The 27,484-nt window shown below is 38.5% G+C and overlaps 1 protein-coding gene across 1 annotated transcript in view; it reads left to right on the plus strand.

Moving 5' to 3' along the window:
• SH2D4B (SH2 domain containing 4B) overlaps positions 1 to 10,926 on the plus strand; it is a 74,828-nt gene extending 63,902 nt beyond the window's left edge. Inside the window, exons 10-11 of the mRNA XM_039719780.1 lie at positions 2,305 to 2,525; positions 5,166 to 10,926. Of these exons, the coding sequence (XP_039575714.1) occupies positions 2,305 to 2,525; positions 5,166 to 5,258 (314 nt within the window). The 3' untranslated portion in view covers positions 5,259 to 10,926. The remainder of the gene's footprint in view (positions 1 to 2,304; positions 2,526 to 5,165) is intronic.
• Positions 10,927 to 27,484: the final 16,558 nt, after the last annotated feature.

Here is a 27,484-nt window from a genome sequence, read left to right on the forward strand (position 1 = left end):
CCAGAACAAAAATAAGGTCTGGCAAAGAAGATGGCTTTGTGTGGAAGCCTCCAGTGTTTTAGCTCCACTGGTGGGAGTTGAGAGCAGGTGAACAGATTGTTTGCCATTAAACTAATCAATGTTAAATGAATTTCATATTATATGCCTGATTGTGATTCAAACCCTAGAAATATACTAACATTGTTCACTGTATAATACAACCACTCTTTTTTATAACTCTGTTTTACAAATCCTCTATATTCATCAAGGCTGAATTGTCTAGTCTACCTCATTCCTTGTCAGGGCTACATAACATTTCTGGCACTGTTTGGAGAAGAGGTAGTTATAACAACACCCACTTCCTCTCTCAAAAGTTATCAGCATGCCTTCAATGTAGAACTACAGTATAACTACTGATTTATGGTAATTAATGTAGTATTTGCTGGTGATGGCACTATTTATCCTTTCCTGTCGTTAAATGCTCTGAGATTGGTAGTGGCTCATCTACATTTATTTCCATCAGAGATTTTTCAAGGAAGTAGCTATCATAATCATTAATAAAACGTTTCCTGCATATTTAAATTAGGCCAGTTTGGGAGAACACTGGGTTAGCAGACACTATGATTTCAGAATCAGTTTTTGTGTAATTCTTGGGTACCTGGTATTGGGATGTGATGGTGCAGCTTCCCATAATACTCTGCATCATATGGATTCATATTGGTACTGTCTTTTCATTTGAACAGAGTTCAAAAAGTTTCATAATTCATCTTGGAATACCTCCAATACAAGTATTTAGAATTTTAAAAAGATCATCAATTGACACAGTTGCTGAGCAGTTACTTGCTATTTCTAAACAAATGCTTATGTTTGCACTGCCTGTTTTTCATGTCTGGTGCAAAGATGATGCAATATCCTTCATAAAATGAAGAAATGTGTGTCAGAAATGTGTGTCATTCAGCAGACTACGTATGCGTACATTTCTTCTTAGTACTGAGGGTATTCCCAAAGGGACCTCTGAGCCCCATTGAGATTGAGCACTAAGTAGAACTGTAAAAGAAATTAGTATCCTCCAAATAGACAAAAAATTGAAAGGAAGAAGTTTTTCTACCTTTCCTAATATCACACAGTGCTTGCTTTTAGTACCCAGACCTCCTCAGTCCCTTCCTATGTCTCCCAAATGCATAATTTTCCTTAAGAACTTAATTAGAGCATTGCAAACTTACAGGTAAACCCTTCTCTGTGTAAACTGATAATCCCTGAACTGTGTTTATTATTACACTAAAACAATGTGGCTTTTTAATACTTGTACTCCATGGAACTCTCTCTAGGACATGTGTAGGATTCTACGATGAGAAGCAGTTCCATTAAATATTACATGCATTGTTTAGAGGAAGTTATGCCCACAGAGAGTAACTTTGGAACATGTATATACATTATTTACTGACGTATGTGCCATGTTCACATTCAGAATGGCCTAATTCAACATCTGCTCCTGATGAGAGTGAGCATCTGGTGTTTCACAGATAATTGAGACATGAGCTGACTGTCCTCTAGGCCGACCAGACAGACTGGAACCAGGCTCTCGGGGTAGATGGTAAGACCTGGTTCAGTGCCAGGTGTCATTCTGATCACACCTTTGTTGTAGGCTGGGATCAGAATAGGTTTTATTTGTTATAACGTCTATGCAGACAGAAATACCAGCAACTTCAGTGCTGTGCCCCAGAATCAGAAGGAACAAGAGAGATGAAGATGTTTCCAACACAAAAGAGTAAAATGGGAAAGTTTTTGAAACTCCACTCCCATTAAACCTTTTCCTCTAATTTACCTTATACGCATCTACATGGATGTACAAAAGTATGGAAATTATTTTTCTCCTGGCACTTGCTTTATGTTCCTTCCTTAGGATCTATAAAGCAGTTATAAGATAACAGAGTATGCAGAACTGCAATACAATTGCAAATATAAGAAATGCATTGCAAATTCAAGCTGCAATGCCAAGCTGTGCTAGTCTGCTTAAACGATGGCTTGTCCAGAATTTGATGGTTTGATAGGCCAGTTGCATTTATGCACTTCCTTTGAAAAAGAAGTAAGGATGGGAAAAAGCAAGTCTTAATCATCAAATTAAAAATATATCCCACCAGACTCCATCAAAACAGCTATGCTTCAGAAGGAAAACAGCATAAACACTGTCTCCATCTCCTCCTAGAAACATTCCAGTCTTCACAAGTTACACCGTTGTGATTTCACTTCTGTTCAGTGTTTGCTGCATTTGATTGCCTCTGGCAGACCTGTTACCTGCATAACCATGGGGTGTTTTCTTGCCAGGCATCATCAGCCGTCAGGAAGCAGAGGAGTTGTTGATGAATAAATCTGAAGGAGCCTTCCTGGTGAGAGTCAGTGAGAAAATCTGGGGCTACGCGTTGTCCTACCGCCAGCAAAACGGCTTCAAGCACTTCCTGGTTGATGCTTCGGGGGATTTCTACAGCTTCCTGGGGGTAGATCCAAACCGACACCCAACGCTCACAGATCTGATTGATTTTCACAAGGTAACACTTGCTAGGTGCAGATCAATAGCTGAGTGGAATGGATTAATAATTTAATGAGGAGCCATGTAGCTTGAAACCACACTGGAAAATAGCAATGGCCATAAAGAGAAAGAATATTGTACACTAAGCCCAGCTGTAACATTCATACTTCTGTTGCAGTGAATCAGAAGGTTTTTCCCCTTCTTTCAAATGCTCCAGTATGTACTTGTGTCCCCTTATACAGTGTGTACTCTCCTTGGCTACAAATGGCCTAATAAGGGCTGACAGATGTAATGCTTTCTGAGCCTTTTTGCTGTGGAAAATTGGATTGGAAATACCATAGAAAGGTCTTTCAATGAAATTTCAGCATTTTTCTACCTTTGATGTGAGGGCTGTAATGTGCAAAAGCAAGAGAGTGTGACCCTGCACTAAAGAAGGGAACATGGAGGGGCTCTCTTTTAGGGGTATATTATGGGTCACTCCTTATTACCCAAAACAATCTTGCAAGAGGAATTTACTATTCGACTTTAGATGGGTTTGAATTACTTTACCTCTAGGTTCTGTTTCTTGTTGCCAGACTGTAACTAAATAGTAGTACTGTTTCTGAAAGCATAAGTTGTTTTCATCTTGCATCTCCCTGTCTTCATCAGTTTTAATTCTGTTTTTTTTTCTTAGCCACCCTTATAGTTCCTCTTCATCCTTTCTTTTCTAGTTCCTCATCCTATTTTATACTTTTCTCACTCTTGTCTCAGAGTAATTCCATAAATTTTTTGCTCCTCCTTTTCTTCACAGCTTTTAATTTTTAAAGCATTCAGTTATTTTTCTTCTAAATTCGCTGTCTTTTAAATCTTGCTTTTACCTCACTTGTTTTGTAACATCTGTTTAGTGTTGCCTTAGTGTCTGTCAGAGATCACTATGACATTACATGTACACAAATTATATTTCCACATGGGGAGATGGTAGGTGTAGCATTTGACTAAAATATGTATCCTCCCCTAATTTAAATAAAACCTTTCTCAGTGGCCAGCTTGTCAAATCCCTGACACCCTTCTTGTACAGAATGTCCTTTTGGCAAATTTGGGTTAACCAGCTGGGCTGTGTCCCCTCCTAGTTCTCCCTTATTCCCAGCCTAATCTGCCAGCAGGGCCTGAGTGGCAAAAAGAGAAAGCCTTTTTGCTGTGCAAGCAGTGATCAGCAATAGCCAAAACTGTTTTAGCCACAAATTCAAAGCACAATGTCACAATGGAGCACAGGCAGCTGTGAAGTTCCATCCCAGCCAGCCCCAGTGCACCCGGAAAGAGTCTAACCAGGGCTTTGTAAGGAACAGAAAAGCAGATTATCAAATGCAGATTATCAGGTGGTGGATGTGGAACCTTTGGCTAATGTAGTTTCCCCTCTGCTCCTGATGATGGCGACAACCAATTCCAGCCATCTGTGTTCCAGCTATGTTCCTTTATTTTCAGCACAGCTCACATTAGGCAATCACTGTATTAGGAACACATCTATTTACAGACAGTAGTAGAACATTTGTCAGAAGCAGAATGACTTTTAGTTCCTGCCATTTAAGAAAAGGAAAAACCTTGCTTAGGTGTCCATGATAAGAGTTAATAGCTGCCCCAGCAGTAAGCCTAGAAAGGAAACCAGTTCACCTTTTATGCCAACACACAATTCTATTTTCCCTGTCGAGCTTATGGCTGTATTAAAACTGGTACCTTTGGCAATCACCTCAGGAGGCATTTTATCCTGTCTGTCACATGGTTTTCTTAGAGTCTTTTCTGCCTGCCTTCTCTGGTGAAGTACACTGCCAATTGTTCCAAAACCTCCTGGTAACCCCAAGCAATCTGTATGTGACTGGTGGTGCTGTGGGCACATTTTCCCTTGCAGCTATTTCTATATGTTTTGGAAAAGGTGCTGCTTTCCTCATGACTATTTTTAGCAAGAGTATACTTCCCCACCCAAAAGGTTGCATGGAATTTTTTAAGGGCCTGAGGAAGGCTAGCATAACTAATTTTTTACTTGCTTATACTGATTGACTTCATTTTGTTTCATTTTGATGAAAAACTGAGAGGTCACTCAAGCAACTCAGCTTGCAGACACAAGGGGGTGGTAACCATTAGCTGGAATAACAAACCTTACAGAATATGGTGTGAGGGTGCATCTTCTGTGCATAGGTGCTGTGAGTACAGACTGCTTTTTCCCAGCAAGGGCAATGTCTTTCACCTTGTTGCTGTCATCAGTCAGAAAACTGTTGTTGTGTGTGAGCACTCAACACTGAGCTCCTGCTCAGTCTGCCTGGGGGCAGCAGCATGGTAAGACTGGCATCTGTCTGTTCAATTAACCCATGAGAACACCTCTATAAGCATCTGTATTTGACTTCTTAAGTAGTGCAGCGACTTACAAGTAGTACAAATCAGAGTCTCTTGTGTGTGCTGATTTCACTCTTTGATAGTGGCACAAGTTGCTACCAGCGTAAATAAGAGATAAACAAAGCATGAAGAAAACGATTAACCTATAAGATCCTTTTGATGGTCTGTAATTATTTTATCAAGTGTTTATTCATAGTTGCTTGCCAATTACAGAGAAGTGATGGCCTTCATTGCTATTCTTAGAAGGTAGATTAGGTTTAGATCTTTGGTATTTTAATCGGTTTTATCATTCCAGGAAGAAATCATCACGTCCTCAGGTGGGGAGCTACTCCTGGAGCCATGTGGACAGCAGAAGAATCCACCAGACTACAGCCCTTTATTTGAATAACTGATCCAGGACCAACAGGAATGCATTCTGGATAAGTGTAGTAATAGATAGTTACAAAAGTAAACAATGGAAGTAGTTAACCCACTTTCAAAGCCACTGGTCTTGTGGCCAAAAAGCATCCTCATTAGGAGGCCTAAAATATTTCTGGTTTGCATCTGAATTATCATCATCATTATTCATACTGCTAGCACTTAAAAGGTGAGAAATTACCAGCAAATTGCAAAAAAGGACTACTTCAAAAAATTTTTCCAGGGGTTGTAGCCAATTGCATGGAATGCTAAGTTCCTGTCCTAATTTTCTCATTATTTATACTGTAAGAAGCATGGGCAGGAGCCATTCACAGAGTACTGTATGAAGTATCAGTGTTGCTGAACAGATTCTGTGTTCCAAAGCAAATTTTGACTGTTTCTATTGACCATTTCATTACCCAGTGGTGCACTTTGATGACACGAGAAGCAGCCTTCAACCATCCCTGTGAAGTTTGTGATTGTGTATGTAATTAGGTGTAGCTTGAAAGTTGCCATTATGCTTTTGAATTCAGGCCTACAAAGTTCCCCACAGCAGAGACAGAATAAGGTCAAACACATTTTATTTACATTTTCATGAAGCCCAACAGCCTTGGAGGAACTTTACTCCTGTACAGTAAGTGGTCAGTTTATTCTGAAGGAAACTGTTTGATTTGCTGCAATTCTCTCACTGGCCTTGTCATGCTTTCCACTTTTAGATGTGCAAGAGACACAGTGGATATTGCTAGCTTTACTTTGCTATAGGACTGGGTATTGTCCTTTTCTGAGTTATGAGGGAGGGTGGGGCTGGTATATTTATAGATAAAAAAGGTACAGCTAATTACATTATCATCATGCTATTTTATGTGTAAACACAAGGTGCACACAATGTGTTCCTGATCCATTTACTATAAATATTAACTCCATGAAAACAGACCAGAAACCTAGATCTGTGGAGCAGTTGCTTAGTGCTTGGACTAGAAAAATAATAAAATCTCATCACAGTACACATAGGAAAGGCACACTGAGCATATTTCTATAAGCTACTGCTTTGGGCATTCTCTGAGTCCTGTGGGGTTCTGTTCAAAATCCAGGTGAAGACCTTTCCTGAACCTCCTCTCTCCTGAACCCTTTCTCCTCTAACAGTCATTTAACTCTTGACTCATTGTTACCTTCTGTGCTTTCCCTGATCTAGTTGGTAAAATCAACCAGGAAAAGAAACTTGTCTTGTCCAAGCCAATAAAGCACACTAAATATTTCAGGTGCTACAACAGTAAATATTTGTGGTAGTAATAACAGTATCTTTTTATAATTAATTTTACGGCTAGCTCATATTAAAGTACAGATTTTCGTACACAAGATTCATTCTTGGTCAGGAACTTTTTGTTCTCTTAACATTGGGTTTTGTATGATTTAATCAATCCATATTTGTGGCCCATGAAAAGAAAATTCTCTTGAACTTCCCACAGAGACGGCTGGGTAGTTTCTGTACTAACCACTTGTCACACTGGCTCTGGAGGTTTTAAATAGTTAGTGTTAGCACCTTGGAATAAAGCAAGTTAGGACACAGCAAATAAGCAAAAAAGATCTGCTTTCTCTGAGAAAACCAGCTCTGCACTTTCTCCCTCCTGCAGAGGCACCTCAAGAGCCACCTCAGCCTCAGGTTATTCACAGCTGCAGTTTTTTCACGGAACAACTCAACCTCTACTTAAAGGAGAATGGAAAGAGACCTTTAAAATTATAAAAAAATTATAAGTATCCACAGACTTATGTCTAAAACCAGAAAGCAGTAGGTGACTGTACAGGATTAGACACCTAGGTGTCTTTACACACTTGTCTTTTGCCTTTATGCACTGAAGAAAATCCTCCAAAAAACCCAAGAACAACAAGAAAACCCCCCACCCCCCATGAAATGCTACCTTTTCTTTGGAAAAGGTGCTAGGCATGCTAGAAGACATGCAAATTCCAAAGTTTTTGGAAGATTACTCAACACAATGCTGTGAATGTTTATAGACAGAATATTGAAGAACTTGTTCCACATGCAATTCACATTCAGAAGCTGATAATAATACAGCTCTTTATTTGTAGTGACACAGTTCCCAGCAACTGCTTGTGTTTTGTTTAGCATTAAGAAGGCCTGGAAGTAATAGCTCTTATGTAGTTTATGTCACCTCTTGCAATGTAATTAACATTATTTTCACTTCAGAGCACATATTCTAATTTTCTAATTTTTTGTCTCAATTCCATAATTTTCTCACTCTAAGTTCTACCTAGTTTTAAAATAAAACCCTCTTAAGTTCCCCTGCAAATGATATTATTTGGAATACTGCAATTTTTCCTGAGAGTTTTACTCTCCTAATAAATGGCAGAATTCACAAGTAAAGGAATTGCTTGTTTTTTCTCCCTTAAGCCTCGCAGAAATAATGAAAAGTATTCAGCCGATTCATAGAGTTACCAAGAAAGAAATCTAAACAATATATAACCAGATGCAGCTGCAATGAAATACTGTGCACTTGGCTGAAGATAAGTTTTGAAGGAAACAAAAGGAGATCATAGCTAGCAGAAACTAAGAACAGAAGCTTTCCTTGAGAGGGATGTGCAGCTGTTGCCAATATACTTGAGTGCAGTACAAGTGTGATGTTTTCTAAGTTCTCTAAGAGGTGCTTCTTGTTGCCTAAGGGGGCACCAAGACAATATGGGGACTATGAAAAGGTAGCCCAGTTAGTAGGAAGAATAGAAGGTAAAGCAGTGAAGGAGTAAATATGTAAAATTAGGAAAATAAGAAAGAGCAAAATGTGCTTATCCTGTTCTTTTGAAAGCATTTTGGATTTTTGCTGCTCCGGGAGGAAGACCAGGCACTGCTATCTCTTTTTCTCTCTGCAAATCTGGAAGATTTCAGCTTTGAGTTAAACCTACCTTGGAGGTAGATTTGACACCCTTGAATCTGTAAGAGCTGGTCTGGTCTGTGCTGCAGCCTTGAATGCTTCCCTCTGTCTGCCTCTCCATGTAGTGCTGGCTGCAGCTGTTCATCACTGGCGGAAAAAATGGTCCTGGTGCTGTTTTTTCCTTGGCTGCCAGGGGTAGCCCTTTAGCTCATCCCCCTAAGACCTTCCAGCCTTTCTTCCTGACCTGTTTTTCTAGTGGTAACTATTGGTGCGTTGTAAGAGGGGCATGTTATTTCCTTATAAGATTCCCTGTCAGTATTTCTTGCTGATGAGATCACCAGGAATTCATTGAGAGTTCTGCTATGGTAATTATGGTATGGTGTTTCATAAAGAAAAGTGCCACAGCAGTAAGGTAAACTTTTAAACTTTAAAAGGAATTAACTTTTCTCATATCTGTTTCGCACCAACAAAATATGGCATGCAAGGTCCCAAGCTTGTTTGCAGGTATCTTTGAAAAAAGTCTCTCTTGAGGATATATTCTTGCTTCTTTAAAGATTCACAGATCCTTCTGTTCTTTTGAATTTTGTTTTAATCTGTTATTGTACATAGAGATCTCCAATTTAATACTGCCCTCTTCTCTAAAAAAGAACAAAAACCAAGCAAAGAAATTGACAGCAATCATGGATGAGATTTCCAAGGCTACTCAAAGAATGTAGATGCCAGTCTAACTGTTGTAATTAATGGAACAATGATGTAGTATGAGTTTTTGCATATTAGTTTTATAATAGATGTCCTGGATTATTCTTTTAAGTGCTAAATCCCTATTATTCTTAAATGCTAAGCTAAATAAAATAATACCTCCCTCAAGAAAAAGATACCTAAAAATTGGTTTTATTAATTTTCAGGCTGAGTAGAAACTATTTCAAAAACCAGATTCAGATGGAGAATTTCCACTAGATTTCAGTTACCTTGAATCAAATTAAACCTATTTCTTGGCTGAGGTGAGGCAGTATTAATACACTGACTACAGTAAAAGATTTCTGTTTTGTATGAACTAGGAATCCAATTCTGCTCAGACTTCCCTTGAAACACCAGAAACCTGAATATTGAGCATTAATGGAGTTACACCACACTTCATTGCAGTCTGAATTCTCCCATTTATCACAACACAAACCTGGTAGACTGTGATAGTTCACAGTGGAAGAAGCTTTTCTCTTTCTATTAATAAATTTGTTACCATAATTTATAGGCCAGAGCTTATTTTCAACGATTTTCATGGTCTGGCTTTCTTTTCTCTCTTATTGTGTCTTTGCTTTAAGATTAATTTTTCCCTTCCCAAGAGGATGGAGTAAGTGACCTCTGTGACGTGTGTCCCTGGCCAGGCTATGAATTGCAAAATGAGTTGTTTGCACTTGACCAGATGCTTGCTTTGTGTTTCCTGAGATGAATCTCCTGGATACATACTGTCAGATTATAATGATGCATAATTGATTTTTATAGCTAATTTCTTGCCATGCAAGTGCTGTGTGAAAGTATGTCTTCAAATATTTGTTTACTGCTACTGATTAATCGTGTAGCTTGTATATTTACATGATGGCCCGTAGCTAATGCAAATTTTCTACTAGGCTGGAGCCTTCAATGGGTTTAGGTTCTTCTCTCTTGGAATTTCTTCCAGTAGTTTAAAAGGAAGGTAACATTTTATGGTATCTTTATTATACAACAATAAGTGACTTTTCTTATGGAAGAGAAATAACTTCAAAAGAGACTGGACATTTAGTTTGATCCTATATTTGACTTCGTGCTGTATGTACAAAGAAAACTCTTGGCATGTTAATGTCTTCTTTAAAGTTTAGCTGCCATTTCTCCCCCATTCTCAGTTTTAATGAGAACTGTGGGTAGGAGAAGGTCATAAGCTCGCAAAACATGGAGAGAAAAGAGAGGAAGCAGGACTGGTTTATTCCATACAAATTTCCTTATAACAGCAGGCAGAGCTTGGATTAAGTACTTCCTGAGATGCACTGGTTTTCCTGCTTACCATTCAAACTAGTGTGGTCACTACTTATCCCTCACACAGCAGCAACAGGAAGAAATTCTTAGTGGGTAAGAAAAAAAGCCCTGAAGTTGATCAGTAAGTAACACTACAGTGCCCCAGGAGTATACAGAAGGAGTGTGGATCAAGAACCCAGTAAAGACATATTTTGTGTATGGGTGTGTAGACTGGGAGTGATTTCAAATTCTTATTTGGTAGGAGTTAACTATTTTAATGGCATGATTGTTGTCATTTAGGGTCAATGCATGTGAAGACATGGCCAAGCGTAATGCACCTTCTATTCCACAAGCTGGTAGAGCATGGACTTCCTGAAAGGAAAATCAGACATAGCTGTCTTAGACAAAAGTTACTAAGTATTCTTGTAGTTTATTTGGGGCAGAAAATTGTAAAATGTATAATGCATATCAGGATTTACAGATGCAGAAATGACACTCTGCTTACTATGTAAAATATGATGACTTTGCCAGTGTAATTTTCACAGCACTTAAAAACTCAGTGAAGAATAAAGGTGTCCCTGGTTATTCTGCTCTCCTGTAGGAAATGTCAGCATTGTAAACAAGAAATTATCTTCCCATGCAGGAATTTAATCTTAATAATGGACTACAGCAAGTCATTTCTGAGAGATGTACAGTGAACACTGCACTACAATTAGTAAAATAGCCAGCCTGTTGCATTTATGTCTACTCTTGATTCTCAAAGTCTTTTTGCTCATGATAGCCAGATGCTAATGTGAAATATGTTTTTAGGAAGTCATTCAAATCCAATGTAATGAAGAAGTGTTAAAGTATATGTTTCATTATAATTTTTACTGTTGACATTTTCTCTCAAGGAATCCAAGAAAAAAATAAAATTCTAACAGCAATGTATAAGTTCTGGTCTGCATTCTAGACAATATTTTGTTACCTATTATGTGCCGTACTCACAAAAAGCTGCTTCATTTATTATGAATTTCAGTAGTCCATATGATATATTGGAATCTATCTGATTTTTTAAATAAGAAAGCAGTAGTGACAGATGTAGGCAAGCAAACCACTCTGTGGGACAAAAAAATATTCACTGAATTCCAATGCTGAACTCCCACAACATTTGCTGGAGTTCATGTGGCAATCCTTAGTTGATAAATATGAAAATTTTTTATCAGGGCTGCCTGTTAAAATCACTTTTCACTTCCCCCAGAGCTACTCTAAAATCTTACATTGACACTATTTAATGGAGAAAGGTTCTGTTTTCAAAATGCCAAGCTTCATAAAATTGTTTCAATTCCTCAGAGAAAAAAAATAAATTATATAAAGGAAGTTTTAATTGCAGAAAATACGAAAAATGTGCTCAAATTTAACACAGAAAAATTTTATATTTTTATTAAGATCTAAAAGCAAATGTGCTAGATTATGCTCCAAATTCAATGGAGATATTCAATGTTTTTGACATTTCATTAGGTATCATTCTCTCCCTTAATGCTAGTTTCCTTTTAAGGGAGAATTAAAATATCCAGGGAGCAGTTACTCAAAATGTCAAGTCCATTAGATATCTGATTTGATGACTGAAATAAATTTGTGAAGGTTTAAATAAAACCTCTGACAATTTTCTCCAGAAAAAAAATCAAGCTAGGAAAGTGAGTTTAGAAAAAAAGAATGGATGCAGTTTGTCCGCAACTTTGAATATATTGGGTTACATGCTTGGATCCTTACATTTATACACTGCTAAAAAGTCTGAGCATCAAAAAGTAATTAATTTAAATTGAATAATAAATAACATAAAGGAAATTAGACCTACTGTTCCAGTTTCTCTGACAAAGGCTAATTCTGTCAATAGTTATGTAAAATACCAAGCCTATTAATGAACATTTGTAGGAAAAAAGTATCTAATTTTCCAAGTTGTCATTGTGATCAATCACAATAGAAATCTCTTCCTGGATGAAAGTTTGTGATTAAGAAATACAAAGTTCAGACTACACATTCAAATACCAAACGGCAACATTTGCAATGTACCAGCTCCTTGCAAAGGTGAAACATCCCACAGAACTGTGGTGGTGTAACAAAAATGAGTAGCTTGGATTCCAGTTGTTCTCAGGCTGGACTAGAAACAGGCACTTCAGAGTTCCAGGTCAGTGTTGTGTCAGCTCCTCTGCCAAAGACCACTGATTATTTGAGAAGGCAGGATCAGGAGAGAGTGAGAAAACTTGAGAAACCTTGAAATATTACTATGAAAGGAAAACAAAAACCCACTTCCCCTTCCCCACCCTAGATAAGAATCAGTTTGTAATGAGGAAATGAGGCGTTGTGAAACTGGTAGACATTGTTTCCTGTTGGGGAGGAATGTACACAATTTGTTGAAGTCAATGAGATGGAAGTGGGGAATAAGGATTTCACAGCCAGGTCATTTTTTATTCATTCTGTTCTACAGCAGTGCATATACAGCCATGAAGTGCTTGGAGTGCTAACCCATCTGTTCTCAGGAGCAGCTCACATCCAGTGGGCTAAAAATACTCGGTCTGCCAAGGAGACAGTCGAGGTACTTTGAGAAGTCTTGGATGCTTTTACTTTGGGCCACAGATAAAGGTGATAAATTAAGAGGCATCGGTGTTCTTTCTTTTAAATTTCTCTTCCTCCCCCAGACCTATTAATAATGAACCAAATTCAAAACAATGAAGGAGAAAACTGCTGCTGGCTAATACTCTGTAATCCCAGGTCTGCACCTGCCCGCAGTGCTAAAGTTCAATTCAAGTTACACTTTAGTAATTGATGATCACTTGTCATATCCCTTTATAAAGCTTTTTCATCAATGTCTCTTGTGGTTCATTTTCTATCAGCAGCAAATCAATGAAATGTTAATGGACTAGAGAGCCTTCTTGAGACCAAATTTTGTTGCTTTACCTGTTTTAATATCAAGTGAAGTTCTCAAAGGCTTGACAGATAATAGTTTTTTCAGATTTTTTTCTTTGATAACTTTGTTTCTGCAGAATGGTGGCATCTTTGTAATCAGCTGTAATAAAGATTGAAGGCATTAATGAACTGTGCTGTTAGAGAAAATAGGAAAATGTGGGGTTTGAAGGGGTATAAGGGTATAAGGATCTGATAGCCTGATCCTTATAAATGCTGCAGCAATGTAGTAGGGAATGCATTAACTCCTGGATCTGGTGATTCAGGGAGAACCTGCAATGGTTTAAAAATCTTCAGGGTAATTCAGTAATAAACCAGTTGCAGGGAAGTACAAAGTCACGAATCGAGTTCCCTTCTCGAGACCTGAAGTGGGAGCTGTGTTGCTCTCAGAACTGTCCCACCCATCACTCTAAGCGCAAAGCTGCCCCGAGCCGGGTCTGGAGCAGGGATGGGCAGCACTGAGGCCGCCCCGCAGAGAATATTCGAGACTAGTATCAGTCAAACAGCACATCTCGCTTTTCCCTGGGGTAAAAAATGGTAAATTTCAATTCAGTAAATTCACTGAATGGATTTGGGCCTTCTGGCCCGGTCGGCATTCGTTGCCTGGCTTTGCTGTGTGTCGCGGGCTCGGGGCGCTCGCCGGGCGCTGCGGCAGGGAGCGGCCGCGCCCCGGCCCCGCCGTGCGGGCCTGCGGGGCCTCCTCGGCCGGCACGGCCTGCAGCCTTCCGGAGCCTGGTGCTCCTGAACCCTGCCGGCCCTTCCAGCCTGACCCGTCCCGCGGCCTGTGAGGGCTCGGCTGGCGCCCTGTGGCTCTGCAGCCCGGAGAAGGAGATGCGGGATGGAGCGGTGCCTCAGAGCAGCGCTCCCCGGGGAGGGCTCGGCGCCGAGGGCCCAGTCCCGCAGCTTTGCTCCAGGAAACTCTCCGAGCAGTTTTCCTCAGCCCAAAGTCAAATAAAATCGTGCCCCGCGGGTTGCTTCCTCTCAGGCTGAACAAAGCAGATAATTTACAGTTCGACAGGATGAAATTGGCAGGAAATGCCAAGCTGTCCTGGTTTTTGTCCTGGTTTAAGGACTCTTCACCTGCTGAATATTGGGAAGCTCCAGGGAAGGAGGCTGCCTTTTGTCCCCAGGCACAAGGAGGGAAGGAACCCTCTTCTCCAGTAATACTTACATGATGGAGGCAAACCAATAGGTAAGATGCATATTTTTTTTGTGTTCTAGTTTGGCTTAGCTTCCCTGATTTGCCAGTGTAGCAGTGGTGGAATGCAGGAAAGGTGATTGCAAAGAGGAAAATCACCCCCAGTGATCGCTGAGGAGGGCAGTGTTCACTGCCCCGATTTGTTAACCAAATCCAAAGTTTGAGTCTGAGGTAGAACAAATCTAAAGGAAAAATTTTCCAACATCTTTGGATCTCCATGAACCACTGCACACAAATCACATATCAGTTAAGTATCAAGGATGTTTACAAAAATGTGAATGTTTTCCAATTATTCCAATGGGTCTTGGGTCAAGCCTCGAATGCAAAAGAAAATAAACCTGCCTTCTTATCTTTGCAGTCACAGCTGGGGCACACATTATCAGGGCAGTCTGTGTTTCCCTTAATGGAACTGTTTCTATTTGATGACATAAAGTGTATCATTCTCTGAAACTGTAAATTTAAATGTTATTACCACCACCTTGCTCCAGACAGCGCTAAACACATTTTCAGATACAGAAGAGGAAAAACTGTCTGAAGACTTAGAAATGTCAAAATAAGAAATGTCCAAAATAGAATTGTGCTAGAGAGTAGAGTGGCAAACAGCTATGTTCTGGTTGATTTGATGTGCTTTGATACACTCTATAAACTTTCAAAAACTATTTAACACATACTAAAATGCTCAGAAATGTGGTGCAATAAAGCTTTTGTATAAAAAGAAGTGTAAATAGCCATCAAGAATGCAATGTTGCCTGGTTTTCACAATGAAATGGTTCTGTTTTGATTTCTTTGTCTAAAGTAATCTCTGTGCATCCTTTTACTACAGAACAAGCTGGAGAACATCTAAACAAATTTAATGCTTTCTTAAGTAGTTTGACTGATATGGTTATGCTTGTTTAATATTTTATATTTGTCATGGTAGTTAAATTTTTAATAAACCAAGGAGTCCAATAGAGAAAATAAAATGTGGACTTATGGCACTGTAATTGTATTTGATAAGAAGCAGCAAATAAAAGGTGAAGACTCTCCTGGCCTCATTCTACACAGCACAAAGGTGTAGATAAAGAACTCCTTCGTGACTCGAAGAAAGGAAGATACTTTTGACTCAGTGTGGATGAATTGTGGCATCTTAGAATAATTTGGGGCTTTAGGGGCCACTGGAACTCATAGGTGTTAGGATGGTGTCTCCTGGATTTTCATGGATTTAACTTAATTTTCTTTAATCTTTCAGCATCTGGACTTTCATGTTTTTCCTTGCCACTGCACCCTCTGGAGGACCATAGCTGTCTAATTTATTGGTCCAACTAACAGACCTGCCCTTTTATTTTTATGAATGTCTTTCAGGCTGTCATTCCTGGAGCTCATTGTTCAGTGGAGCTTTTGCTGTAGACTCTTTTTTTTCTTTTAACTTTTAGTTTTAAATTACAGTTTAGATGGTGGACTTTGTTATGTGTGAATATGTGTGAAAAGTTCAATTGAAAAGGCTGAAAAATATTTTGGAATTCTGGAAATTCTTACCCATCTTTTATTTTTGTACTATTAAAGTTCTTTACGTATAGTCATAGAGCAATAGGAGAGTTGTTGATTTTATTGTTTTGTTGAGGTTGTTATTGTTGGTTTGGTTTTTTTTTATTAAAAAAAACTGTGATGGGATATGAGAGGATTTGTTGAAGGCTTCATGAAATTTCTTCTTGAAGCTTGATATTTTACATTGATTGTTGTTGCTGCATGTGTAATGAAATGCCTTTGCTTTGAGTTCTGTAACAGCTATGGACGTGACTGAGGTGTTGGGAGGTATATAAGGAAAAGAAAAAGCAGCCCATTTCTAACTAAAGAATGCAAGGAAACAATTTGTCACTGCTGACAGCAGGAAAATGAATAAATATTGCAATAGATACATGTATAGACAATGAATTTGTAACAGCATGTGAGTGATGTCCTGTCTCAGGAAGGCAGGCAGACCAGGGTAATTAACTTTCTTTATGGAGAGCTTTCCTTTCAGGCAGGGAATTTGTGGTGGAAATCAACAACTTGGTTTTCCTGTATTCCTTCTCTTTCTAAAGTACTATGCACATTATTGCACAACACTGTGTTTAAAAAAACCAACCCAAAACCAAAGGGCTTAGTTGCCTGTCCAGAGCTAGGCTCCAAAATTCCCATTTTGGCATCACAATAGAAATAGACAAACTGAGAAGTCTCAAATATTCTACGTAGCTCTGTATGTACAATGTTTGCTTAGCATATTGGAAAAATTGTGACTTAATATAGCTGTAAAAAAAAATAAGTGTTGAGCTATGTTGAGGCACAGAAATTTCTGGCAGCTCGTGTCAATATATTTAGACACAGATTAGGAGTTCATTATCAATATTAATCATAAGGCTATAAGAGGAATGGATCATGTCTTCTAGGACAATAAACAGCTAATAATTGTAGCACAAAGCCTGTGAACTGCCTCACTATTTCTTCATTATTTTTACTTCATTTTTCTTGTTGCTCAGTTTTACAGGTCCAGGACCTTCTGCCACTTTGCTTCTTTGACAGACATAGGCATCTCCCTTTCTTGATTTCCACCTCCTGCCTTTTCTTTTCTCCTATTTTTTTCTGTTTGTTACAATCCAGTGTTTGTCAGTGAGTTGTCATTTCAGTGCACTGTTAAACTGTGCATAAGACATTCCTTTGGCAAAGGTGCCAGAACAGTTACTATAGAACAGTTATTGTAGAAATAGAAGTGAAGAAAACCTTGGATAAACCATTTTGTTAAAGAAAACAAAACTATTTCAGGCAAACTGAATTAATTCTGGTTTTGTAGGTAACCATAAAAGAACTCTCTTGAAGTTTAAGAATAGTTCAGTGCCTCTACTTCCAGTCTCCCTTTAGGGCCTCATAAAGTTCCAGTTTCTTACGAGTTTTGATCTGAGTGCTAAAAGGATGTTCTGTGAGTGCCTGCCTGATCCAAAGTCCTGAAACTCCATGCAAGTTTGCCTTTATCTTCCTTTTACAACTCGTTAAATATCTGTTACAAGAAACTGTATAAGAAAGGGAAGTCTCAAAAGACCACCTTGGTGCATCCCAAAGACCTCAATTCCATGAAGCACTTTCAGACGAGGGTCTGAACTCCTGTGCTTCATATAAAAGCATCTGAACTTTTTTAGAAGAGCTAATCTCTAATGAAAATGTCCTTATGTATTTTTTAATCTATTCTGCTATTTTAGATTGTAAGTCCTTTAAAAGCTCTTCAGGATACATCAAAATGTCATATTGTGCTCAACGCCTACTTTTTTCCCTCTGGATCCTAGTTTAAAAATGAATGCTGTAGAATAGGAGATAATTTTGGATTACAGAACAACTTCTCAAAATGTCAGTTGTAAATAGTCAGCAAATCCCTCATTATCAATAAAATGGCACTGATATGCAGTCAAAAAGTAATTTGTAATACTTCAAATCCATATCCTCACAAGCCATTTATCTTGTAGCAGTCTTAGCAGCACCAAGCAAAAGACAGTTTAATCCAAGAGGGATCTTTGCATTCCTAATGAACAAAAGGATTTAGAAACTCCTGCTGGACATCAGACTGTGATTTTAATAGTGTTTTAAGTGAAACCACTCAAAGTTAAGTCATCATCTTTCATCATTGTAAGAGTAATTATTGTTTATGAAACTGCATTGTTCACAATACAAGGTTGGAAGTTAATTAATCTTTTTGAGGTTTTTGATCTCTGACTTGTGTTTAGTTACTTTATCCATTCACTCATATTCCTTAAAAGGTCTTTATCATGTGTGAAGTGAAAAAAAACACCTCTCTAGAGTTACTTGTGTGGAAATTGTAACTCGATAGGCCTAAAGCCAGTATTTCTTCAATGTAGGTCAACTGTAAAAATCCCATTGACTTAATTGGCAGAAGAGTTAGACCTGTAGAAGAAGCAGAGAAAAAAACCAAGTCAGTGGAAAAATAGTATGAAAATTTTATTCCATCAGAGAAAATGTGTTGATGGTGAAGGCAGAAAGTGTGAGCCCAGTGCTAGGCATTGGTGTTGGATTGCAGAGTGCAGGTTCATTTACCACAGTGCTGGGCATTCAGCACCATGTCACTGCAAATTCTTCTTGTTTCTTTAGATTCTATAGCTGGAATTTTACTCTGTACTTTTGACTTACCTGCTGAGGTTTTCTGACTGCTATTTAGTTAGCTGTTTACTCATTAATGTAACACAACTCATCTTACATTAACATCTGTAAGTGAGCAGCCTGAACTGAGTTGTCGTTGAATAAATGACTCCCAAGGGCAAGTCCAGGTATCTGGTTGCAAGCTGCTGGCCAGTCAAACATGTGTGAAGTATTAGGAAGCTTGTAAAATATAACTCATTAAGGAAAAAATGTTTTCCAGGAGATAAATGGATCTCTAAAATTTTTGCTAAAAGAAAAACAAGGAAACTAATCTTGTAAAATGCATCTGTTACATATGGTTGCTTACCAGCAAATATGCTTTCAGTGACATGCATTACAAGGTCTCCAAATATAGATGTTTTTGAAAGGAAAAAATTCTCAAGTCTTTGAATAAAAACTGGCTAGATGTGACTTCCAGAAATAATCCAGTCTGAGTAAAATAGTGCCACAAATGTGAGTGAGAAGTTTTTCTCTAAATACCAAACAAATTTAGAATCAAATTCATGAATGGTAGCTAAATTTCAAACACATATATTTGTTTTTAAAACATGGTACTCACTTGCTTATTAGAAAAAATTGTAGACCTCTGGCTGACTTCACTAAAGCCTGAACTGCCTGCACAGCTTTTCTTGTGGTTCCCAAAAGTAATTTATAAGTCTTTCTCCATCTTCTTTTTTCTTCTCATCTGTCAATGATGGCTCATAATTGAGCGGTCAGCGATGCTGACAATGGACTGTGCACCTGAATCTCAAAATGCTTTCTGCAAGAAGTCCAGACTACATTATTGCAGTGGTATCTGTCATCTAACTCTTGAGCTGGAAACTCAAGTCTGAACTTACTTGATTATCTCCATCCAAAAGGATGGTACATGCAAGCTCTGCAGGATTATCTGGGCACACTCCAGGATGCAGAAGTAGAGCTTTTAGATGTGAAAGTGGGGCTCTAAGGTTTGGTGATCATCACAACAGGTCCTCTGAGGTAAAAGTAAATGCAAGCCTTTTCCATAGTCTAGTCTATACTTTGGTGTTTTGATTTTAGAGAATGTAATCCTCAGCTTCAATTCATTCCCCACACGGGAATGATGTTTTAGGTGATTTTCTCCCTTTCACATTGCCTAGTCCTCGTGTCCTACCAGAGAAAAATTCAGCCCCATTCAGAATGCCAGGACACAGCCAATGCATATCTCACATACTGTTTGGAAGCTTCCAATCAGCTGTGTGGGGTGACTTGGTGTCCTGGGAAAACTGTAATGTTGCCTTGCCATGAACACAGTGTTTCCACAACCTCTAGAACAAGGCAGTTGGATATGGGCTGGAGACATAATTGGAAAGATTGGGATACATGATGGGCTGAATTCCAGTGGAATTGCAATAAGGCAATGATGGAAGAACTTAAAGTCAAACACTAAATACTTTCATGCAAAGTGTTAGGTACCAAATATTTGCTTGCTGGGAGGATATATTTAATGCTACACAAACAGTTTGTGAAAAGGTATGTGCTGCCTAAGGAAGAAAAGTGCAATTAAAATCTCATTAAAATTGTTCTAAAGGGAAGTGCTTTGAAAAACTGACTCTCTCAGAGGTTCAGAATAACTAATTTATTTCCTTTTGAACCTAGAGTACAGAATATGAGAATGAGACTATAGTCTAAATACTGTTATTCACACAGATGTGAGTGAAATCTTTCACTTTGCATATTCCTGCTGCAAGCAGACATGGAAATGCTCTTGTGCTCAGAGATCTGAAGTCAGTGAGCACAGTGTTGAGGCAAGCTGCAAATCCTGAAGTGAGTGCATATTAACTCAGCTCTGACAGTTGTTAAGCCCAGCTCATAAGTTTGGGGGCTCCACTGGATGATCTATAACTCATAGTGCTGGAGTCAGGAAACTCCTGATGGGCCAAAGTTGAAGGAGGAAAGCCAGATCAATTTCTTTCCCATTTGTTCTAGGTGTAATAGGAGATCTTTGAGTAACTGGTAGCATCCCCTTGTATTGGCTTTAAATATATATGTTTTATATATACATTTATACTAGAATAAAACCTTTCTTCATATAAGATAGGGAACCTCCTGCTGCAATATTCTGCCAGGATTTGACAAGGGTTCGTAACTCATCATTACACATATATGTGTAAAGATAATAATGATGTGTAATTACATATATGTGTAATGGGCAGTTTTGACAGGCATAGAATCAAGTAGGTTGCATTCTGGTTTTTTCTGGACATTCACAAACATTTCTCAGGATTTGGCAGACACAGCCAATTTAAAATGTTTCAGATCACAGTAAAATTGGAACAGGCATACAATCCTCCTTAACTAGTGCATCCCTGTCACTGCAAAAGGCCTGAGTTCTGAAATGTCAGTGAATTCACTTTCTCATCACCCTTCTACTTAGGAGACAAACAGACAGCACCTTCTGTAAAAGTAAATATTTTAATAGCATTTGGTTATTTGGATTGCATGTGGAGTTATGCCTTTAAAATTAAAGCCAGAGAGCAAGACAGAAATTGACTTGTTTTCTAGAAACAGTAGCCATTTATGGACCGGGATGATTGTGTGCCCTTCCAAGAAATGTAGCAGACAGGGTTGATCATTTTGGCAGCACTCTGCAGTTCATGTATTTGTATCTCAGTTTCAAACTCAATCTTAATTGGGAACATATCACAGCCCCACTTTTCAAACATGATGAATAATTTTGCATTGTTTTGTTGTGTTAGAGACATTTTATAAGGTTTCAAATTTTCCAGTGCTCTGCAGAACAATTCTTTCCAAATGAACTTCGGCAAAAAATTGAGGAATCCAAAATCAGTCATTTTTGAACAATCTTTCTTTCAATATTATTTGATAAAATCCTTCTCAACAGTTCTTGATTAGAGCCTGTAAGGAAATTAAGGGCGTGAATATGGTTATCAACAAGAATGATAAATTTCTGAATACTTTTTATGTGTGTTAAATATAGTACACAAATGCAATGCTGCAACACAGCCTAATTAAGAGAGTGTTTAGATCCTATCTGTCCCACCACCATCTTTTTAAGAAGATGTGGGGATGTGTTGCCAAAACACAAAATGCTGCTCCTGATCTGGTGATGTGTAGAGGAGCTTGTTTCTGCAGGAACAGAAATGTGTTTGCCCTCAAAGGACAGGCATGCTAAGAAATACTTCAGCCCTTTTGGCTGACTCAGCCTCAGGTGATGTGGAGCAGCTGGAGGAAGGCACTCTCAGGTGAGAGTGATGAGAAGTGAGTGCTCTCTCACCCCACCAGTCCATTGGGATCTCCACGGGCTCATGCAAACTTACGACATCCCCCCCATTCTCTTTTCACTTTGATGGGAAGGCACAGAAAACTTCAGTCCATGGTACAAAACCTCGCAGGCTGAAATGAAGTGAAAAGAAATTCAATCCCTGCTAGCAAGTGCCTGGACAGTAGTTTACGTAGGAGTCAGGCTGTCCTTTCCTCATGGTTTGTTGCTGGTTCTTCTTCTCTTCTACATTATCACTGCAAAGAGTTGTCCTTCCAACTGTGTGAGCTCTCAAGGTCTTCAGGTAAGAGCATAGGAAACTTATTTTGTCTTTTTTACGGGCTCATGCAAACTTACGACATCTTCCCATTCTCTTTTCACTTTGATGGGAAGGCACGGAAAACTTCAGTGCATGGTACAAAACCTCGCAGGCTGAAATGAAGTGAAAAGAAATTCAATCCCTGCTAGCAAGTGCCTGGACAGTAGTTTACGTAGGAGTCAGGCTGTCCTTTCCTCATGGTTTGTTGCTGGTTCTTCTTCTCTTCTACATTATCACTGCAAAGAGTTGTCCGTCCATTCCAACTGTGTGAGCTCTCAAGGTCTTCAGGTAAGAGCATAGGAAACTTATTTTGTCTTTTTTCATGAATAACATGATGGACTAAAATTACGATTTTTCTTTTGATATCTCAAATTAAATTTGGTATTTAAAAATTTTCCTGAAAGCATGAAAGAAGTTTACCCAGAGTTTCACAGCCGTGATGACTATAAAAAATATTTATATCCATAGATACCACTGAGAGCCAGCTTAAAACAAGAACTTGAATGTCAGTCTCTTACAACAGGTTGCTACTTAAATAATTTGCAGGCTTTTGACTGTGTTGTCTCTGTTCATCCCTTCCTTATTTTCTTCAGTATTCAGAGAAACTGTTGTGTAACCAACTTATCTTCTTACTGAACCTTACAGCCTTCTGGCTGTGTCACCAACACTGGACGAAGACACCGGGAATAGACTTGTTGTTTGAGGGGGAGAAGTGTGTCTGTGGGGAGGTTCTCAGGTTTTGGTGTGTTCTCTTGAGGTTTTTTCTCCCACAACTTGAGCAAGATGTTCCTAACTGAGACAAACTTAGGTCATGAAGTTGGTATGGTAGTAAGTGGAGGATGAGGGGTGATGGAGGCTGACGGAAGTGACTCAGCAGGCAGTCAGGAGAAGGCAGGTAGATGTCTGCCTGCTTCTTTGTACTGCTTAAGCAAATACTTGCAGGGACAGCAAGATTGTTAAGGAGTCCTGAATTTTCAGAATATGCTTGTAATACACCACAGCACTGCCAAGGCTAAATTACAGACATAATGGCTTGAAGAACACATTATTAGTCACATATACTAATTAAAAAAATTGCACTGTTCCCCCCAAATATCATTAGAGAGAAATTATACAGTATTGACATTTCCCTGAGAAATCAGCATTAAAACCAGCATTGTTGTCCTCATAAAGTAAGTAATTAAATGAGGGATAAATTAGCACCAGCACATATTCCATGGGCTTCACACATGATAGCAATGAACCTTGTGAACTGGGATTTAAAAAAACCCATATCTACTGTGACTGCTTCGTATCTTTTTTACACAATTTGTCTACAATACACTAGACAGATTTAAAATATTTGTTTTGAATAGCAGAAAATAACTTCCCTGTTACTCAAACTCTTTCAATGGCTTAAAAATAAGCTTAAGAATGAACAAGCTACTAATGGTAAAATTTTCTATTCAGGGGTGGCATACACATAAGCCTGGGAAAAGTTACTATTACCTATCATTCTTGCTGTAAAGCTGCATGAATGTGTACAGTGCTCACAGCTTGAATGTGCAAAAGAATGTACTATGCAGAACAGGTGATGATCAATGCAATTTAAGCACTTCAGGGACCATCTGGGCTTCCAGTTATTTTAAGATGGAGAAAAAACAGCTTGACATGTTTACTGTGAAACTGCAAATACCAGCACTGTACAATATTTTTCAGTATTTTGTTTTGTGTCGTTTAGCAAAAGAATGCTTACAAATCTTAGAAGTGTAGCACTAGAAAGGGATTTTTTTTTTTATCCAGCTTGTGTCCTTTCAGTGAGGTAGCATTAATGACAGATGTTTTGTCCCTTACTGTCTAAGCAGTGACGCAACTTCCCTGGACACTAATGATAGACACAGAAACACTGTGAATTAGAAATTTATTTTCCAGACTCCATCTGAAATCTCTTCAGCAGGCAAAGTTTGTTTCTCTTTTTCCTCCTCCCCATGAGACTGGAGAACAATTTATTGCTATAGCACTTTTACCAGCTTTCATATTATAGAGCTGTTGTCATGTTACCTGTAAAATTCCTCTTCTCTAGACTAACTCTGCTGAATTCATGGCAGCCTTTCCTTTTAGTTCACATTTTTAAACCTTTTTACTCTTAATGTTCTCTTCAGGATTTGGTAAATTGCTTTTGTCTGTCTTAAGCAGACAGGCCAGACTTCAGTCAGGGTTCTTGGCGGGGCTCTCACCAGGATGGTGAAAAGTAGACCAATTTTCTTAACAACCAGAATTTTCCTTGTAAAATCTGATGGTTTGTTTCCTTTTGTATCTACACTCTTTATTTATCTTTACTATGGGCAGTGCTTTGCTCTGGTCCTAATTTATCTTACTGTCTCTAAACCATTTTTCTGGCTTACCAGGGTTATTCTAAATGTTAGTATTTTCCTTCAATATGCTTTTAAATTATCCCATGTGAATTTTCTGTGTTATTTAATTACTCAAATAATTTATAGATATTATGGTTTGAATAGTTAAAAAAAGAAAAGTAATCACAGGGCAGACTTCTGAAAGATCTCAAACTCTCCTAGTCTGATAAGTCAAAAACTGCTAATTTTTGAGATTATTTCACTGGCCACCTCCAAATGTTTCCAGTTTGTTGTAAAGCCAGTGTCAAATGCCTCACTAAATCTGAGGGGGGGCCCATCTATTGCTTAACCTTGTTCACTAAGCCAGCTAGAAGGAAATGCACTTGCTCTAGTGAGATGTTTTGTTTACATCATGGAGGAGATTATTTACTTATCACTGCAAGAATGCTGCAAGTCTTCCAGGAACTTCCCAAATATCTCATTCAGCTGGGTGATCTGTACTTCTCAGGTACTTTTAAAAATAAGTTTGCTTTTCTCCCACTGCTTTTGCAATCTCAGTCATACTTTTCCCTCCATATCAGGATCAGTTTCTGATCTCAGAACACAAGTATAGGTACTGTGTTTCTGGGGGAGCTCCTTCCAGCTGTGATTTTATTCATCTTGCAGGCTCACTGCATTGCATTGCTGTCACTCTCTGCATGCATGCATGTATTCAGGCACTCCCAGAAGTCTTTGTAGGGAAGAACTGAGTTCAGAAAAAGCAGGCTAGAGCCCACTGAGCACTTGAGTTTTTTCAAATCCTATATCACAGTATCACTATTAGGATTAAAATATACATAAAGGAATGTTTTCAAAGATGGAAATTAACTTGTATTCTATAAAATGGGTGTGGTACTTTCCAAGGTTCCACATTATATATAGATGTACGTGAAAAGTACTGAACATTGGATAATTATTTTCTTTATTTCCACATCCTAAACTTATGAAGGAAATTAACAGAAGTGTCTCAGAAAATTGTGAGTTATGGCTTGACTATCAGATGGGCAGTGCTCCTTCTCTGAATTAGGGCACAGAGACAATATTGAAAGGTGTTAGTGCAGGAAAACCATTGTCCCGGCATGAATTCTAGAAGGGTTTGTTTAATATTAAGCAAAACTAAGACAGTTTGTATAAATGAATTTGGAATGGCAAACATACCCCACAATCCCCACAAAATCAAAAAATTTGTCTGTTCCGTAGTGGAGGAGTAGGGAGAGGGCAAGGGCATAGGTGTGCCTGTATTTTTATTAGTTATCACACATTATATATGCATGTACTTTGATTGCAAGTCACAAGGCAGTGGGTAAATTATGATGTTTTTAGTGAAATACATGTTGCAGGAAATCCCCAATTGAATGAGATGGTGGAAAATGGTAGAAAAATAACAAAATATGAATGATGTAAGTTGCAAAAGCTATCTTTGGTCCATAATTTTCAGTTTAACAATGGACTAAAACTGTTGCATAGGTGGTTATTTGCTAGTATTTATTTATGAATTGAAACAATAGTGTCTGTACTGTTAGAACCTGGATATTGTCACTGGACCTGTGCAAGCAAATAAAGCAAGAGCAAAGGTATAAAAAAACCAATTCAGTATATTTTAGCCTGCTGCAATTATTTGGAGAAATTGATTAGAGCATACGTAAATCCTCAGGGTTTATCAGGGCTAGGCTGTTAAGTGTATGGCACTGGTACATGAAGCACATTCCTGAATTCCATGCAAGGACACTTCAAAACAGAGGTCCTGAATAGGAACTCAGGGAAGCACTACACAGCATGGAGATGGCAACCCTGGCTGAGTGGTGTCAAAGTGCTGCTCCTGAGGTTTTTCTGTGTGCTGAAGCAGTTCGACTTAGTAACCTGTTGAATTTAGGAGCTTTTTGTTTAATGTGCTTCAAATTACAAAGAGCACTATTATGTTAGAATGGTGATAATGTGTGCCCTTGATGAGCTCTGGTGATAAACCTGTGGCTTGAATTTTGCAGGTGAAGCACGTTGGTTTATAAGGGGATGGAGCAGACCTTTGTCCATGTGGGGTTTTTTTCTGCGGTATTCCTGGGAACTGCCTCACTTTCAGTGAGGATCTTTGGTGGAGGCTGAGACTCCTATGGGGTTAGGGAAAATACTCTTCAAGCAGGATTTATCTTGAAGTAAATCTAAATGACTAATTAGTCATCGATTAACAGCTTAGAGGAAGGCAGCTAGAACTAGTCAATACTCTCTTCTGAGCTGGACTCTGTATCTCACAGCAGAATAGAGTTTTGCAAATTCTCATCATCAAATACCAAACTTTCAGTGCAGGTACACCAGCTGAGATTTTCTCCCATGGAGCTGTAGCAACAGAAGCATCAACACTAAGATAAAACTGGCATGTCAGGTTTCCTTTTTGGGAGCTACAGTTTATCTGGGAAGTTCTAGTATTACAGGGGAGAAAAAGTCTTTTAAACATGAAAATAATTAATGAACATTAAGCAGCAGCTAAAGCAAACTTAGAAGTGGATAATCATGCCTTTCAGCAGGAGTTCAGATACAGTGTTGTTATTTTTCTTTCAGAAAAAAGTCAAAAGGATTGAATTAAGGAAAGTAAGATAATTATTTTAATTGTAAATACAGATTTCTACATGAAAGACTCAATTTCTGCTTTTAGTAGTGAGTAGAGAATGTTTTGAGGATTTAACATCTTTTTCCTAAGCCTGTATTTTTTCAACTCCAGCACCAAAACTGATTCCACTTGCCCAATATGTGGTCTTTCATCACACTGTTAACTCTGAGAAAAGTATTTCCAACATTTCAGAAATTCTTTAATAGAATAAATGCCTACAGTTGCAATAACTGTTTCTTCTGACCCATGGGGGTTTGTGTGTCTGATGGCTGAGAAGCAAACATCTTTTTTATGTTTTGAAAGGGAAGAATGGCACATTCAAGCTGTGATACATTTTATTTCCTGAGACTTCATCATGTGCATTAGGCCTTGAAATTAAAGCTTCTTGTTAACTGAATGTGCTTCTACTAAGATTTGCCTCGATAAAAACAAGAGTTGTAGTGAAGACAAAACAACTTTGTTTGTTTGCTTTGTTTTAGTAACATTGAGAGTTACAAGTCACATATGTTCATTTTTC

The sequence above is a fragment of the Passer montanus genome, unplaced genomic scaffold (assembly GCF_014805655.1).
Source record: "Passer montanus isolate IOZ18808 unplaced genomic scaffold, ASM1480565v1 scaffold42, whole genome shotgun sequence".
Taxonomy (NCBI): Eukaryota; Metazoa; Chordata; class Aves; order Passeriformes; family Passeridae; genus Passer; species Passer montanus.